We start from the raw sequence: 17,460 nt of genomic DNA, 5'->3' as shown, positions 1-17,460 counted from the left end.
TTACAGCAAACATTTTCTTTATGTAAACAATAAATAAATAATATTATACCATCTGTATACTACAGAAATATTCCTGAATTATATTGAAGATGAAAAAGATAACAATTTTGATAACTCACCAAAATTCAGAAAATTATTAAAAATCCACATTAAAAATATCCCCTTTTGTAGCACATTTCTGCAATATTCATATTACCTTATTGTAATAAAAGTTTTATTAAAATACATTGCTAGAAATTTAAGCCATTGTCTCATAAATTTAAAAAAGGAAATAATGTTTATGCCAAAACCTTCTCAAGTACTTTCATAAAACGAAAGGATATATTTTAAAGGTAGTAGGGATGAGAAACTAATAAAGAGGTAGATGCTATTTGTAATAATCATTTTCTTATACCTCTGTGCAGCTCCAAAATATGGTTTGGTGTATGTGTATTATGATATCTGGATTTTGGAAATACTTTATTTAGATGGTTACAATGTTTGATTTCTAAATGTGAAGAAATCTAGTGGGTAACTGCAATTTTTAAATATTAGGAAATATTTTAGATAAATTTTAACTATAGTGCAAACAATATATACTGTATTAGCATTCCCCACAAGGTTTTTCCAAACCTCCTTCTTATCCCCTTATCTTTCCTTTTGTAGTCATTGAGTAATCCTATTCATCCCCCATGACAGTCTATTGTCAAACCTTATTTATTATATATGTTGATATTAACTTCCTTTTCACCAATTCCTAAGTAGATGAGCTCCTTTCAGGAACTATTTTTTGTTATTGTATCCTCCAGATCTTAGGTCAGTTCTTGAAATATAATAGCAATTTAATAAATGTTATTTTTGTTTTAGTTTATTAGAAATTATTTTATAAATATAATAAATATTGGCTGTAATAATTCATCTTAAAAGACATTTCACAATGATATTCATTTCCCCTACAATCATTTTTTTAAAGTGGATGAATCCTTGTATTTTTTCTATTAAAATGTGCTTACACTATGATTTATTTTAAAATGTCTCCATAATTTAATGAAACCATTTTATAATCTTTAAATGTTTAAAGTTTTAAAAAGATTTAGTACTTCAACAAAATTTATGAATTTTCTTTTTTCATCTTTCTTAGTATTTATTAACAGTTTGTGCTCTTGGCTTTTTTTGATTTTGCCAAATTATTCATAATGAATATTTGTGTGTAAAGGTACATATATACATGTGTACATATTTGTACATAAACATATAAAAACAGATATAGGTCAGAAATATATTATATACATAGAAAAAAGTATATGTAAATATAAACACACATACACATGATAAGTTAGTATACATTAATTATGTGTATTTGGTGACTGATTCTATCACTGTTAGAAGTAGAGAGGGCAGCTGGGTAGCTCAGTGGATTGAGAGCCAGGTCTAGAGATGGGAGGTCCTAGGTTCAAATCTGGCCTCAGACACTTCCCAGCTGTGTGACCCTGGGTAAGTCACTTAACCCCTATTGGCTAGCCCTTACCACTCTTCTGCCTTGGAACCAATACACAGTATTGACTCCAAGACGGAAGGTAAGGGTTTAAAAAAAATGTAGAACAATAATAACTTCAGATATGATATTGATTCTAACCAGTGTCAAATAACTTTCTGTTTGTTGAATACAAACACTGTTTACAATTGAGGTAGATAGCCAAGCAGATTACTGTATTTGTCATCACAATTATTGTCTTTCAGAAATTCCTTCAGCTACTTCCAAGATCACTGGGGTTTTGGAAAACAAATTTTAAGAAATGTCCTGATCCATCCATCTGAATGTAAAAATGAAGAACTTTGTTTAGTGATACGTTTTGAAATAACCCTCTAAATATTCATGTCTATATATGTATATACACACAGATATGAATAGCATCACACCTTCATACAATTTGTTCTCTTTCCAAAAAAAGGCTATCTTTTAAATATTTAAAAATTTACACTTGTAACAAATAAATACAACTATTCAATAAAACAAACGAGGAAATTATTAATTCAAAGCATAATGATAAAAGCTACAGCCACGAAGATAAAAAATAACATTGCTTCTACCCTCCAAGATGTAGAGAAAGGAAAATGTGAAAATTAAGAGACAATCTCCTTTTTGGTATTGGGTATGATTCTGAGTAGATTAGCTAAATATTTTAACAAATTGGTGACATATTGGTGTTGATTCTTAATTAGATACCAGCCACATAACCTAGTGTCATTGTATCAGTGTTCTTATAATGTGTGGTAGTTAAATATATCTCAGAATTTTTTAAAAATGGGAATAAATTTTAAATCTTGAAATGTCCAATTTATTACTTTGATATTGCTCAGAATTCCAGGGACCAAGCAGTCACAGGTTCATGATGTCATTTTAATAATAGGAACATGATTAAATCAATAAAACTAAGTTTTTCATATCCAATATCCTTCCCTGCTGCCTCCAAGCATGTTCATTTCTCCCTCATCCCTAAAAAACCTCTAACTTGATCCTCTCTCACCTCCCCACCTGTTATCATTCTCTATCTCTCCTCCCTTCCTAGACTTAACTTGAAGTAATCCATCTACCATCAAAACCCTCTTCCTCTCCTCTCATTTCTGCAAATTAACTTTAGACAATTTCCTCTCTAGGTTTTCATGATATATTGATTTCTCCTGGTTCTCTTTGTAATGATCCAACAGCTCCTATTCAGTCTCCTTTCCAGGATCATCACCCAGATATTGTCCACTAACCATAAGATATTCTCCAAGACAAGAAGGAAAAAAGGAAGAAAGGAAATAAGTATTTATTAAGTGTGTACTACTAAACACTTTACAAATATCATCTCATTTGGTCCCAAGGTTTTGCCCTGGGCCTGGCCTCTTTTTTTTTTCTCTAATGAATTTTTTTGGTGATTTCATCATTTATTTCTCATAGGTTCAATTAGCATCTCTGTGGAAATGATTCCCAAATCTATATATCCAGTTCTGCTGTCTCCTGAGTTCCAGGTCCCACATCAATTACTCACTTTTGGACATTTTGACTTGTATGTCCCATAGACATCTTAAACTCTACATGCCCAAAACAGAATTCATTATCTTTCTCCTCCAGATCCAATCTCTTTCCCATCATTCCCAATAAGTGATGGTGGAGTATAACCCTATCTTTCCATGCTCACAATCTTGATATCATCCTCTACTCCTTAGTCAATGAATAAGCATTTATTAAGTTCCTGGTGTATATCAGTGCTTTAAATGGGAGAAATAGTCAAACAAAAATGTACAAATATACTATATATACAGTGTAAACAGGAAATAATTAGGAGAAAGAAGGCATTAGAATTGAGAGATTGGAAAAAGTTTCTTTTAGAAGATGGAATTTTAGTTGGGACTTGAAGAAAAATTGAAAAAAATCCATAGACAGAGATGAAGGGGGAAACCTTGTGTCACTGATTTTAAAAATCGTGATATAGAGCAAGATGTCAGAAGAGTGGAAAAGTAGGAAGGCTATGTTATAAAGGGTTTTGAATGCCAAACAGAATTTTTATTTAATCCCTGAAGTGATTTGGAACCACAGGCCTTTATTGAGTAGGGGGCAGGGGAGGAGTAGGAGGTGATGTGGTTGGACCTGTGTTTTAAAAATATCACTTTGGTGGCTGAAAAGATGTTTGGAGTGGGGAGAAACACAATATAATTTGGTGTTGTCTCGCCTTTTCTTCATAGTGTCTCTTCTCTCCACTTAGACTGCCACTATCCTCTCCCTCCTCCATAGTACCATCTGGCTTCTCTGGTATCTTTGAAAACTCAGATCAAGTCAAACCTTCTGTAGGAGACTTTCTAGTAGCAGCAGTAGGAGTTCTAACTACTCTCAGAGATTACCCTATATTTACATTCAGTATATCTTGTATAGATGCAGTTATTTGCATTGTCTCCATTAGAAACCAAACTTCATAAGGGAAGGGACCTTGTTTTTGCATTTCTTTTAACCTGATTCTTCACATAGTGCCTGGCACATAATACTTAACAAATGCGTATGGACTATGCGTTGTATCAGCAAATGGCTGGTTTTATATTTGCTGTTGAAAAAGAAATGGTATGTCAGCTAATATAAATTAAGAAAATATATATGGAGGGATAGAGCTTCAGGATTTAGGTATTATAAATCTTGAGATTAATTTATGATGTAACTCTAGGACATGGAGACATAAATTAATTTGCTTAGGTAAAAACCAACAACCCTACTTGCCCCTTTGTTAGGAATTAAAATTAAGGGTTTGACTAAAATATATGAAAATTATAAATAATATTGTGTTCCCTGATTTAAAATATTAAAGTCAAAATGACTTTCAATAGTTTTTATTTAAAAAATAGGTGAAGAGAGTGAAAGTTGAGAAATACAAAAAGAGAGTAAATATATTTAGCTTATCACACTAAATATTGCTCTGGTGCTCAACTCAGCCCAGCACGACCTGTTAACCCTTGACCAGAATTATTCTCTCTCCAGAAGTCAGGAAAGGAAAACCAGCTATTCACTCACACAAGTTCCCTCCAAGAGGCAGCCCGAACTGAAGACGACTCCTGAAGCCCAGAAATTCAGGCCTTTTATAGTGACCTCTTGTCCTTTCCCCTCTTCACAGGGGCCAATCACACCTTTCAAATTGTCCAGCCCTGCCAAAGGGGCTTAGTGTCTTGTGGGATCCACTTCTCATCCTCTGGAGGTGTAAACTTCCATCAAAAGGATTCACAATTTCCTGACTGATGGAATTGTTAACCACTTTAGCAAATGACTTGTGAACAGTCTTACCCAGTGTCTGGGGAGGTGCTAAGTAGGGGTACTTAAGTTAGTGTTAACCAAATGTTACCTCAAAATGGATAAAGAGAATAAAGAATTCCCTTTCACACTTTCCTCTGCCCCTAAGGCAGCTAAGTGTCTCAATGAATTGAGAGCCAGGTCTGTAGATGGGAGGTCCTAGGTTCAAATGTGGCAGCAGATACTTCCTAGTTGTGTGACCTTGGGCAAGTCATTTAATTCTAGTTGCCTGGCCCTTACCTCTCCCGCATAGGAATAGATATTTAGTATTGATTCTAAAATAGAAGGTAAAAGTTTAAATAGAAAATCAACAGCATTGGAGGTCAAAAGCAACTAAAACTGGGGGCAGCTAGGTGGCTCAGTAGATTGAGAGCCAGGCCAAGAGATGGGAGTTCCTGGGTTCAAACCTGGCTGCAGACACTTCCTACTTGTGTAACCCTGGGCAAGTCACTTGAACACCCATTGCCTAGCCCTTTCTGCTCTTCTGACTTAGAAACAATATACAGAATTGACTCTAAGATGGAAGGTAAGGGTTTAAAATCATCATCATCATCATCATCATCATCATCATCATCATTTTTAAAAGCAACTAAAACTGAAGTTATAAGTTATTTACATTTTGTCATAACTTTTAATTACAAAACATTTTCATCTTCATTGGAATTTATGATAATTAATCCTACCATGACAGTTTCATACCTGTAATCCTTGCTACCAGGCTGGGTGAGGCTGGTGAATTACTTGGCCTCCATTCTGAGATGCAATGAGTCTTAAGCCAATTTGATGTGCCTATGGCACTAATATGGTTGAAAGAGGGACTGAAAGGATATCAGACTGCTAAAGGACAGGAGACATAGCACAGGTCAGAAATAGGGTAGCTCAAAACTCTCTTGTAGATCAATAGTAGAATCAGATTTGTGAGTGGTTGATGAACTAAGAGTCTACTTAAAGGAAGAGAGCCCAGTTTAAAAAAAAAATCAATGCTACCTCATTTTAGAAGGCTTAATTTATTTTCTATTTATTTGAGATGTGAGAGGACTTATGGTCTGTTGCTACAATACTGAACAAAATATATCTATGTATCTAGAGGTGATTTGGTCAATTTAAAAAAAGAATGCATATATATGTGTGTGCATGGGTATCTTTGGATAGATACATATATAGGTATATTTACAATTCCATGCCTTAGTGTCTTTTCTGCTCTGCCTAACCTATTATTTATTAGCTTTCCTTCCTATCCGTCATCACACTAGTAAAAAAAAAAGTAAAAAGTATATAATTCTTCATGAAAATTTAGAGATTTGCTAAATTTTATACTATTTAAAAGTGCTTGTTTAAAAAGAAAATCTATGAAAAATGTTAATGAAAAACAAATGCTAAATGTTATGGATATGTTTAAATTTATGCTAGCCTATACCGTTTTGCTTATTTTTATGCAAAGGTATAATCAATAAAGAATTCACATACCTGCTGTTTAGTACCCAACTGTGCATGTAAAATCAATGGTTGTGTTTGTGCTCAAGTGATATGGTATTCCCATGGCAATAATAATTCTTAGCTACAGTGCAAAATTTCTGAGCAACGTGACTTTACAAAATGTTATTCTTTTAAGGGTTATTTTTTATTCAGATGATGAAATGTTTTGTGAGAGGCTGGCTGATTTGTTGAAAGTTAAAGTTTCATGCATTTTTGCTCTATTCAGTAGTTGCTACAATAACTTATGACACACTAGAGAAGTGGGAACTAAATATACTGCACACATCTTTTATTTAGCCTTTTTCTTTCCCAGATTTATAGTAAATATTAAAATTCCTATTATCTCTATTCAAGCTAAGAGTATAATCCTTTTTAGATGTTAATAGATATGACTTTTTTCATCCATTACTCATTCTGATCAGTATTTGTGTGTGTGTGTGTGTGTGTGTGTGTGTGTGTGTGTGTGTGTGTGTGTGTATTAAGGATTAGAGTTCTTATATGTAAAAGTATATGCAGGGAGAATCAGTTATACTTATTTATACAGCATTTCTTATAATGAGGAATCCAGCTTTATTTGCTGTTTCAGTTTCTTCATCTTGGGCTCAGATTCCTATCTTTTTCTACCTTGTTTCTATCATCACCATCCTTTCAATCACCCTAGTTCACATCCTTTTCATTCATTCTCAGTTCTTCCTTCTCCCTTACTCTTCACATCAAATTAGTTTCATATATTCTTTCTCTATAATAAAGCTCATATTCATCCCCTTCTCTTCAGTCAGCCTCTTCAGTTCAGTTCCTTATAATTTTTCTCACCTATTTTCTATTTTTAAAAGTATTTCTTAATTATTTTTCTCAAATTGAAGTAAATGATTAAAACTAAAACTGGTCAACTGACCCCCACCCTGTATACCTGCTTGTCGTGTAACTACAGAATGTTCCCGGCAAAGTTCCAGGAATTACAAGGTCCCCAAGTATGTCTGCACCTCACCATCTTTGGGGCAAAAGTCCTGTTTCCTCATCTTCAAAGCAAAGCCCTGTAAGCACCAGATCGAGACCCTTTCTTCAAAGTGAAGTCCTATTTTCTCATAAGCATTAAACTGAAACCCTGAAACATATATAAACTCCATCCTGATTACCTCACCTTGGAGATCCTTGGCTGAGCTCCGCTAGCGCAAGCTAGAAATAAAGACTTCCCTTTGCTTGGATTGCACTGTCTCTGTGTGTTCCTTGGGTGGTCAATTACTCGGACCCTAACAAAATATAGCAAAGAATATTTCAAACTTTTAAATATTTGCTTCCATTTCTCTTTCTTTGCCTTTCTTTCTCCTAGTACAGTATTTTGAAACAAAATTTGAAAAGATATTACTTCCCCAAAGAATGAAAAGGGTTTTCTAGCCATGATTTTTTAAATTTTTTAAACATTTATTAATATTCATTTTAACATGGTTACATGATTCATGCTCCTACTTTCCCTTTCACCCCCCCCCCCACTCTCCCTGCACCCATGGCCGATGCACATTTCCACTGGTTTTAACATGTGTCATTGATCAAGACCTAGTTCCAAATTGTTCTTAGTTGCATTGGTATAGTAGTTTCAAGTCTACATCCCCAATCATGTCCTCCTCAGCCCATGCGTTTAAGCATTTGTTTTTCTTATATGTTTCCTCTCCTGCAGTTCTTCCTCTGAATGTGGGTAGCATTCTTTACCATAAATCCCTCAGAGCTATCCTGTGTCATTGCTTTCTGCTGGTACAGAAGTCCATTACATTTGATTTTACCATAGTATATCAGTCCCTGTGTACAATGTTCTTCTGGCTCTGCTCCTTTCACTCTGCATCAGTTCCTGGAGGTCTTTCCAGTTCACCTGGAACTCCTCTAGTTTATTATTCCTTTTAGCACAATAGTATTCCATCACTAGCATATACCACAATTTGTTCAGCCATTCCCCAATTGAAGGACATACCCTCCTTTTCCAGTTCTTTGCCACCACAAAAAGCACAGCTATAAATATTTTTGTACAAGTCTGTTTATCTATGGTCTCTTTGGGGTACAGACCCAACAATGGTATGGCTGGATCAAAGGGCAGGCATTCTTTTATAACCCTTTGAGCATAGTTCCAAATTGCCAGCCAGAATGGTTGGATCAGTTCACAACTCCACCAGCAATGCATTAATGTCCCAATTTTGCCACATCCCCTCCAGCATTCATTACTCTCCCCTTTTTTGATTTTAGACAATCTGCTAGGTGTGAGGTGATACCTCAGAGTTGTTTTGATTTGCATTTCTCTAATTATTAGAGATTTAGAACACTTTCTCATGTGCTTATTGATACTTTTGATTTCTTTACCTGAAAATTGCCTATTCATGTCTCTTGCCCATTTATCAATTGGGGAATGGCTTGATTTTTTATACAATTGATTTAACTCCTTGTATATTTGAGTAATTAGACCCTTGTCAGAGTTTTTCGTTATAAAGATTTTTCCCAATTTGTTGTTTCCCTTCTGATTTTGACTACATTGTTTTTGTTTATACAAAAGCTTTTTAGCTTAATATAATCAAAATCATTTAATTTACATTTTGTAATTTTCTCTAACTCTTGCTTGGTTTTAAAATCTTTCCTTTCCCAGAGATCTGACAGGTATACTATTTTGTGTTCACTTAACTTATTTATAGTTTCCCTCTTTATATTCAAGTCATTCAACCATTTTGAATTTATAGTGGTGTAGGGTGTGAGATGTTGATCTAAACCTAATCTCTCCCATATTGTTTTCCAAATTTCCCAGCAGTTTTTGTCAAATAGTGGATTCATGTCCTAAAAGTTGGGCTCTTTGGGTTTATCATACACTGTCTTGCTGATGTCATTAACCCCAAGTCTATTCCAATGATCCTCCCTTCTGTCTCTTAGCCAGTACCATACTGTTTTGATAACTGCTGCTTTATAGTATAGTTTAATATCTGGTACTGCTAGGCCCCCTTCCTTCACATTTTTTTTCATTATTTCCCTTGATATTCTTGATCTTTTGTTATTCAAATGAAATTTGTTATTTTTTTTTTTTAATCCTGGGACTCCATTCTAGGAGTATAGGGCCACAACCAGTAGGCAATGGGTCGCTCAGGGTCACCCAGCTGGGAAGTGTCTGAGTCCGGATTTGAACCTAGGACCTTTCGTCTCTAGGCCTGGCTCTCAATCCACTGAGCTATCCCAGCTGCCCCTACTTTTTAGGTTGCAGTTTCCTTAGCAGATGTAGTTTTTACAGGGTGGGGTTGCTAGCCCCAAGCCCAACCCTCCTCCTTTTTCATCCAGGCTAGGGACCGTCCTTAGCCCAGGAGTGGTAAGGGTGGACGATAGGGGTCAAGTGACTTGCCCAAGGTCACACAGCTGGAAGTGTCCGAGGCCGGACTTGAACCTAGGACCTCCAGTCTCTAGGCCTGGCTCTCAATCCACTGAGCCACCCAGCTGCCCGAAATTTGTTATAGTTTTTCCTAATTCAGTAAAGAAGTTTTTTGGTAATTTGATAGGTATGGCGCTAAATAGGTAAATTAATTTGGGTAGAATGGTCATTTTTATTATGTTAGCTCATCCTACCCATGAGCAATCAATGGCTTTCCAATTGTTTAAATCCAGTTTTATTTGTTTGGAAAGTGTTTTGTAGTTGTTTTCGTATAATTGCTATGTTTGTTTTGGTAGATAGATTCCTAAGTATTTTATATTGTCTAGGGTGATTTTAAATGGTGTTTCTCTTTCTACCTCTTGCTGCTCTAATGTGTTGGAAATATATAGAAATGCTGATGATTTATGTGCATTTATTTTGTATCCTGCCACTTTGCTAAAGTTGTTGATTATTTCTACCAGCTTCTTAGTTGATTCTCTAGGATTTTTTAAGTAGACCATCATATCATCTGCAAAGAGTGATAGCTTAGTCTCCTTGTTGCCTATTTTGATACCTCCAATTTCTTTTTCTTCTCTAATTGCAACTGCTAGTGTTTCTAGTACTATGTTGAATAATAGAGGTGATAATGGGCATCCTCTTCTTTTTTTAGTGAGTGACAGTTGCTTTCGGAACCTTGCAGAAGACCGAAGTGGGATAAACCTCAAAGACTTAGTCCAAGATCCTTCACTGTGAGTAATGGCTTTTCATTCCTTCTTCTTTTTTTCTTTAAACCTTTAAGTTCTGTGTATTGGCTCCTAAGTGGAAGAGTGTTAAAGGTGGGCAATGGAGGTCAAGTGACTTGCCCAGGGTCACACAGCTGGGAAGTGTCTGAGGCTCATTGCTTATTCCTAAAACTACAGTGACACCATATTTAGAGGATCTATAATTCATGCTGATTTATTCTAATGGAGGCTTTTCTTATGTATTGGAATGTATAACATACACATTATATATATATACGTGATATGCTTGCACAATTTATAACTGATGGGATGTGTGTGTGTGTGTGTGTGTGTGTGTGTGTAATTTTTAAAGTAAACAAAACAAGACTAGAGCTTGGGAGAATATTGGAAAAGTAGGGTTGCTTGACATGGCTAATAATATAACTTTCAGGGACAAAAACTAATGACTCTACATTGCTAAAATGTAAAGTTAATATGAATATATTATATTTGGGAGGAAACTGAAATAGTTTTCATTCCTTTTGAACATGTTTTATGTGTTTTATGAAGTATCATTAGGCAAAGGTTGTTTACTGGTTTTTTTTTGGTATGCATTTTGCTCTTTGTAATTTTACTTCTTAGTCATTTAACACACATGGTATCTTAATATTTTCTCCCTGTTCCCAGCTGAGTGAATTTTTTTGATAGGTGCACCTTTAACTGGAGTGGAGTAGGAGGGACTGACAGGATGATTTCTAAATGTTCTTAGGAGGGGAGAGTCCTTAAAATTGTCAAAGTCAAGTAAATCGTGCAAAAGCAAATGAGTTATGGCAAGTTATCCTTATTTTTCTTTAATAATGCATTTATAGGGGTAGGAACTGACTCTGGGCATTCACTATTAAAAGGAATTGTAGGACGAAGAAACTGACTGTCTTGGAGGAACAAGGGAATGGGGACAGTTTTGTGACTGTTTTATAAGTCTTCTTGCCTAAAGCACTAGGAGGTTAAATGACTGGCCCAGATTCACATAGCATTTCAACACTGTGGATTTGAATACAAGTTTTTCTGTCCTTGAAGCTGTTTATCCACTAAGACGGTCTTCCCCTCATTATGTACATCATAACAGAAATTGGCATAATCCTATGTATTTTATTTTATGCATTTAAAAACATTATTTTGAGAAGGGATTCCTAGGCTTCATGAAACTGCCAAAAAGTTCCATGACTCAAAAAAAGGTTGTGAACCCCTGTTCTGGTGTTATTGAGACTGACAGTCTCTTCCCCTACCTTTTTATTAATTACTTAGACCAGGTATATATTATATTTATTCACTAGTTATGATGGTGGTGCATATGTTGTGTGTGTGTGTGTGTGTGTGTGTAAGTTATTTTTTGGAATATGAAAATGAAGCTGTTATTTCTTGAAAACCTGTTTGAACAAAATAAATTGTTACACTGTTGTATTACTTGTAAGGTACATACTTCGGTACAAGGGAATTATATATATTTTAGTATAATCCCTGTGTTTAAAGATTACATTCAGGGTGGACTTAAGTAATTGAGAAACTGTGAAAAATTTCGGAGGAATATTAGAGTAATAATGAATTGTATTATTTTCCATGAATTTTATACTTTTCTTTTAAACCTAATACCATATTCATTACACACCCTACCAGCAGATACTTAATGTACCAGCAGTGCTAATGAAACATAGCAATCTCTAATATAAGAAAAATCTAAGTTTATCTCTACTACTTCATAGGTACAAAATAAGCAATTTATAGACACTGATTTTTTTTAAACCAATGTTCTTAAATTAACATTTTCTTACCTTGCCAGAAATCTGTTGTTTAAAAGAGATCACTGGACAGAAGCAGTCTGTTTTTTATCTCTTTATTTGAGCTGGTAAAGTACCATCACCATTAAGGATCTTCAAGATTCATTGTTAATGTTGGATTGAGATTAGTTTTATTTAGGAGGAAATCTCAATAAATATGCCCATTCCAAAAAGTAGTAATTTTTTTCAGGTACTGTCAATAGGAACATCCTCTTTTCTGAGCAATGGTCATTTTAAAGTTTCTTATAATTTTGTAGTTGCCCCTGTGATTATGTATTCATTGAATGGTTCACTCTCATTATACCTGTATTAGTTTACTGAATAGTTGTGTTGGATGTGAGTAGATCTTAGCAAAGCTTTAAGCAGCTTCCACTTTGCTGACTTCCATGCCTGGCACAAATTTTTTGTCAGTTTAGTGATTTTCAGAAACAGGGGAGGCCTTTGCACATCACTCGCCTCTCCAGCTTCTCCTATTGGGATCCTTCTGTTCCTTTAGAGCCAAACCCAAGAGAGACCTCCATGAAACTCACCCAAGTCCTCTTAGAAATTTCTCTTTTCCTTCCTATCTTATAGCCTTTGCTTTGTATATTTCCTTTGCAGTTAGTACATTTAAGTTTGTATTGTTTGGGACTTTGGTCTTATATCCTATGGCTCACCTCTGCCCTTCCCTTTGAAAAGAGTAGTTGTGAGGAGAAGACCTTTGAGAGCTAATGAGTATATAGATTACAAGAAGATCTAGTGTGGCAATACAGCGAGAGCACCCTAACTAGGAGCCCAAGACTTTGGCTTATGGAAATGCTGATGCATGTAGCCTGATAGTAATTAAGATTTGTATTCTGAACCAGGAGCTTTTCTTTAAGAAAGGAAAGATTTGATTTAGTTCCTGTAGCTGCCTAGTATGTGAATTCAGCATTCAGATATGATTAAAGTAAATCAGGTGAGCAGAATAAGCTGCCAGGAGCTAGATGTTGAATTACTTTCATTTGGGAATCCCAGACAGCTATTCTTAATGCACCAAATTTCAAAGGAAGGCCCATCTCTTCAGAAACCTGGAAGGTGGATGCTCTCTTAACCCCTTTCCTGCTGTAAATTCAGCCTCCCTGGTTTAGGGTCCCCTACTACCTCAGCTTCTGCTGCCCAGGTTTCGGCCTTAAGAGGGAAATAATAAGATGGATGGCATTAATGATTTAAACATATGGCTATAGTCATGGAGTTCTGGATGGGGGGAAGCTAAATTAAGATCTGCTTTTTGGTGAATCCTATATAAACCTGTGTTTCTTAGAAGGGAGTTTAGTTTTTAGTTTAGTTTAGTTTCAAACCTCAGGGGCAATATTGTTTATTCATGTGAGCCATTTTTATCTTGCACCTAAGTGCCCCCCCTTTTAATATTTGCTTGCTTATCCTTCCTGAAAGTTTATATTAGTAAAAGCATTTATTTTAAAATCTGGTTTATTTGGTCTCTCCAGATCCTCAGTTAATATTTGTAATCATAGTGAAGCTTGCTTAAAATAGCTTCCCCTTCTCCACCCAACTTCAAAATTGTAAGCCTTTTGGCTTAGCAGACTGTATCTTCCAATCCTTGAATGAATGAATAAAATCAAACTATCCACCTATTGCAATATTAGGGAAAAAAGAAAAATGTTGGAAATATCCTTGCAGCAAAGCTTATTTTGAAAAAAACAAACAAACAAAAAACAAAAACACCTTATTTATTAACTGCTCAAGGTTATTATCTCGGGTATTATACACAAATTTGCGGATTCAGAATATAAATATTTCAGCAAACAATAGTGTGTTCATTTACCTGGTAGTTGTTGCTGAAAAAAAGTTGTAAAGAAGCTGTTAACTTTTGGAGGATTTGGAGCTTTGAAAGAGAAGGAAAAGAACAGAATAGAATGTTATTCAGAGCCCATTTTCAATGTGGTAAATATGAATAGATCAAATAATGTAATGAAAAATACTTAAGACCATGTAGAATTCAGAAGACCGGAGTTAATTTTTCTGCTCAAGCACTTAGGTAACCTTTGGCTAATCATTTATCCTCTATGAATTTTCCTCTCCTCAAAAATAAATAAATAGATAAATAAATGAAAAAGTAATTGTGCTTCCCTAGCATAGAGTTCTTTGGGCATAATGCCTTTGCAAGCTATAAATTGCTAAATTATATGAGCTTTTATGTTAATCATATTGTTGCTATATTAAACTAGGGTTTAGCCTTTTAAATTTTCTGTAGTGAGGAACAGTGGAGTCTTTTTCTAATAGAGCAGAGAACTTGGGTCTTATATCCTGGCTAAGCTATTATTTTAACAATATCCTCCTGAATAGGCTTGGTATTTTAAAATTGTTCATAGTGGTGTTTTTTATACAGATCTAACTTGTAAATGTGACTGTGTTATTTTTACAGAAATTAACATTTCATTAAGGTGCAAAGGATTGTCAAAACATTATCATTGTATCATTCAATATATTGTGAAATAATCTTTAGAGCATTTATGGAAAACATGAAATTCTTTTCTCTGTAGAAAAAAAGTATTGTCTATAACTTCAAAATTTAAAACACAAAATGTTCCATAGCAATTTTGTAACCATACTATTTTTTTTTCAGTCTAAATCCCTCTTTTAGGATTCTCTTTGTAACATTGCATTATTACTGTCTTACTACAGTAAATGGCTGTAAATAGCTGCTTTTAGCAAAAGAATATATTTCTTCTTTAAGCATTAGTGACCAACTTGGAATTATAGTATGTAATTTAGAAGTTTACCGACCATAAATTCAGCAAAAACTTTCTACATAATTGCTTTTGAAATTTGAATGTTACCCTCAGCATTTAAAAATGAAAGTCAATACTGCAGAGAATAGTTGTATCCAAATATAAATCTCTGAGACATGCCATCCTAAAATGTTCCCGCCTTCTATCTACTTCAGCAACTTTGCTACTTGTTATGGAGGTTCCCTGATTCTTTTGGAGGTACTGAAAACATAGCCTTCTTACCCATTGTACCCTTTTCTTCTTGATTGAACAGTGTTTGTACCTTGGATCATAGCATTCATTAAGTAAAAGGGAAAAGCAGCATTGACAACTGGAAAACAACCCTAGTTAGTGTTATAATGAATTTCTGGAACAAGATGGATACCACTTTGAGTAACAAGATTGTCTGTTGGAGACCTCAGAATATACCCAGGTGCTGTGAGCCAGGGCCGGAAGTCAGTTGGAGCCAACCCTATAAATACCTATCATGCACAGCACAAGACAGCTCATTCTGGAGCAATCTTGGGTGGTGGGAGGTTCAAGAGAGGGAGGGTAGGCCCTATATCTGCAATTCAATTTCCTTGCCTGAGAGACCTAGAGAGCTATTCTATCTACCATCAATAGAGCTGAGGGAGAGCAGTACCTCTGTCATTCAAGATCATAAATAGCCTTCCCTATTCTTTAGCTTGGCTCCAGCCAAGTCACGCTGGAGTTAGTGAGAGGGTGAAGAAGCTCTAGCCTCTACCTGATCCAGCAACCTCTATAGCTTTGATCATCTCCTTAGATAATTAGCAATAGTATTCACAGATCCTCTATCCTTTCCCTTGTTCCTAACCCTGTTAAGCCAGAATTAAATACGGTTGTTTGATACCAAGTCAAAGATTGAAGTACCATTTCTGAGTGGTGAATATATCTAAAGCCATTAGGAAGGGCAAGAGAGTCACGCAGTCAGACTCATAGCATTATCCAATCAGTGCATTAATAGCCCATATCAACCTTCAAACCAACCCCAGGTTGAAGAACTAGAGAAGTTGACAATACACACAACTTCTCAGTGGTTCCCTGCCTGGGCAACTGTTGAAAGGAGACAACTGGCAGGCTCAGTCCAGCAGGGCCTGTCAGGTGGGAGAGCCATAGCCTTCTATTAGTAGCACTCACATAGAGGTCAGTGTGTGTGTGTGTGTGTGTGTGTGTGTGGGTGGGTGGGTGGGTGTGTATGTGTACCCCCTCTTCCCAAGTCCCATTTTTAACATTAGCTATAGCCTGTACTTATCATTTACATAAAATACAAGTTACTATGGTGAACTGACTTTCTCAAAAGTGCCAGGCAGCCATAAATAAATAATACTTCCCAAAATGTTTAGTGTTCATAGTATTCTCATACAGCATTTTAAGAAACTATATACTTGTTTCTGTATAAGTTGTTTAATAAGATTTAATTTTATAATTTTTAGTTAATTTCTTATTTTCTTCATCCTCCCACATTTTTCTTCTAGCATTTCTCCTACTTCTACAGTTTTTTTTTACAATATAGGGTTTTATTTTGTTTGCTAGTACCAAAGCTTTGCTAAATCTAAGACATTAATTAAGCCAGAATGTTAGTGTTTGTCATAATATCATTGAATTTGAGAAAATTATATAATTATCTTTCAACAATTTCTTTACTATTTGGCTACAAATCCTTTAATCCAAAATATTGGCTGTTTGAGAAAAACTCAGTCATGCCTGTAGTTCAGAAGAAATGATGCTCTAAAGCCATCTCTTTGTCCAAAAGGGATAGAAATTTGATACATCATCTCTGTAGAAGGTGAAGTAGACATTATTTTATTTTTTAAATTGCACCCCACAAAAAATTCGAAGGTAACCCAGGGTATGATGCAATGAAAGATTCTTTAGAGTTCAAATATGCACAGTTCCTACCTAGAACATACAACTCTATAATTACATATCAGTATATCAATAAACATTTACTTTTTTAATAATTTTTTATTTTTAGAAAAATTTTCCATGGTTACATAAGTCATGTTTTTACTTTCCCCTTCACCCCCTCAACCCCCCGCCCCCCTCCCCTGTAGCCAATTCGCATTTTCACTGGTTTTATTATTTGTGGTCAGTCAAGACTTATTTACACATTATTGATAGTTACATGGCTGTGGTCTTTTCAGGTCCACATCCCCAATCATGCCCTCATCAACCCAAGTGTCCCAGCAGTTGTTTTTCTTCTGTGTTTCTACTCCTGTAGTTCTTCCTCTGAATGTGGGTAACGTTCCTTTCCATAAATCCCTCAGAATTGTCTTGGGTCATTGCATTGCTGCTAGTACAGATGTCCATTACATTCGATTTTACCACAGTATATCAATCTTTGTATACAATGTTCTTCTGGCTCTGCTCCTTTTACTCTGCATCAATTCCTGGAGGTCTTTCCAGGTCACATGGAATTCCTCCAGTTTATTATTCCTTTGAGCACAATAGTATTCCATCACCAACATATACCACAATTTGTTCAGCCATT

The 17,460-nt window shown here is 35.3% G+C and overlaps 1 protein-coding gene across 8 annotated transcripts in view; it reads left to right on the top strand.

Moving 5' to 3' along the window:
• The window catches only part of GPHN (gephyrin), a 787,688-nt gene that overhangs the window by 193,885 nt on the left and 576,343 nt on the right, over positions 1–17,460 (top strand). For all 8 annotated transcript variants that reach the window (XM_044664832.1, XM_044664830.1, XM_044664831.1 and 5 more), the window contains exon 2: positions 10,312–10,390. In XM_044664832.1, coding sequence (XP_044520767.1) covers positions 10,312–10,390 — 79 coding nt within the window. The remainder of the gene's footprint in view (positions 1–10,311; positions 10,391–17,460) is intronic.

The sequence above is a fragment of the Gracilinanus agilis genome, chromosome 2 (genome assembly GCF_016433145.1).
Source record: "Gracilinanus agilis isolate LMUSP501 chromosome 2, AgileGrace, whole genome shotgun sequence".
Classification (NCBI taxonomy): Eukaryota; Metazoa; Chordata; class Mammalia; order Didelphimorphia; family Didelphidae; genus Gracilinanus; species Gracilinanus agilis.
Note: the sequence above shows the minus strand (reverse complement) of the source record. Positions and strands in the feature narration are given on the sequence as shown.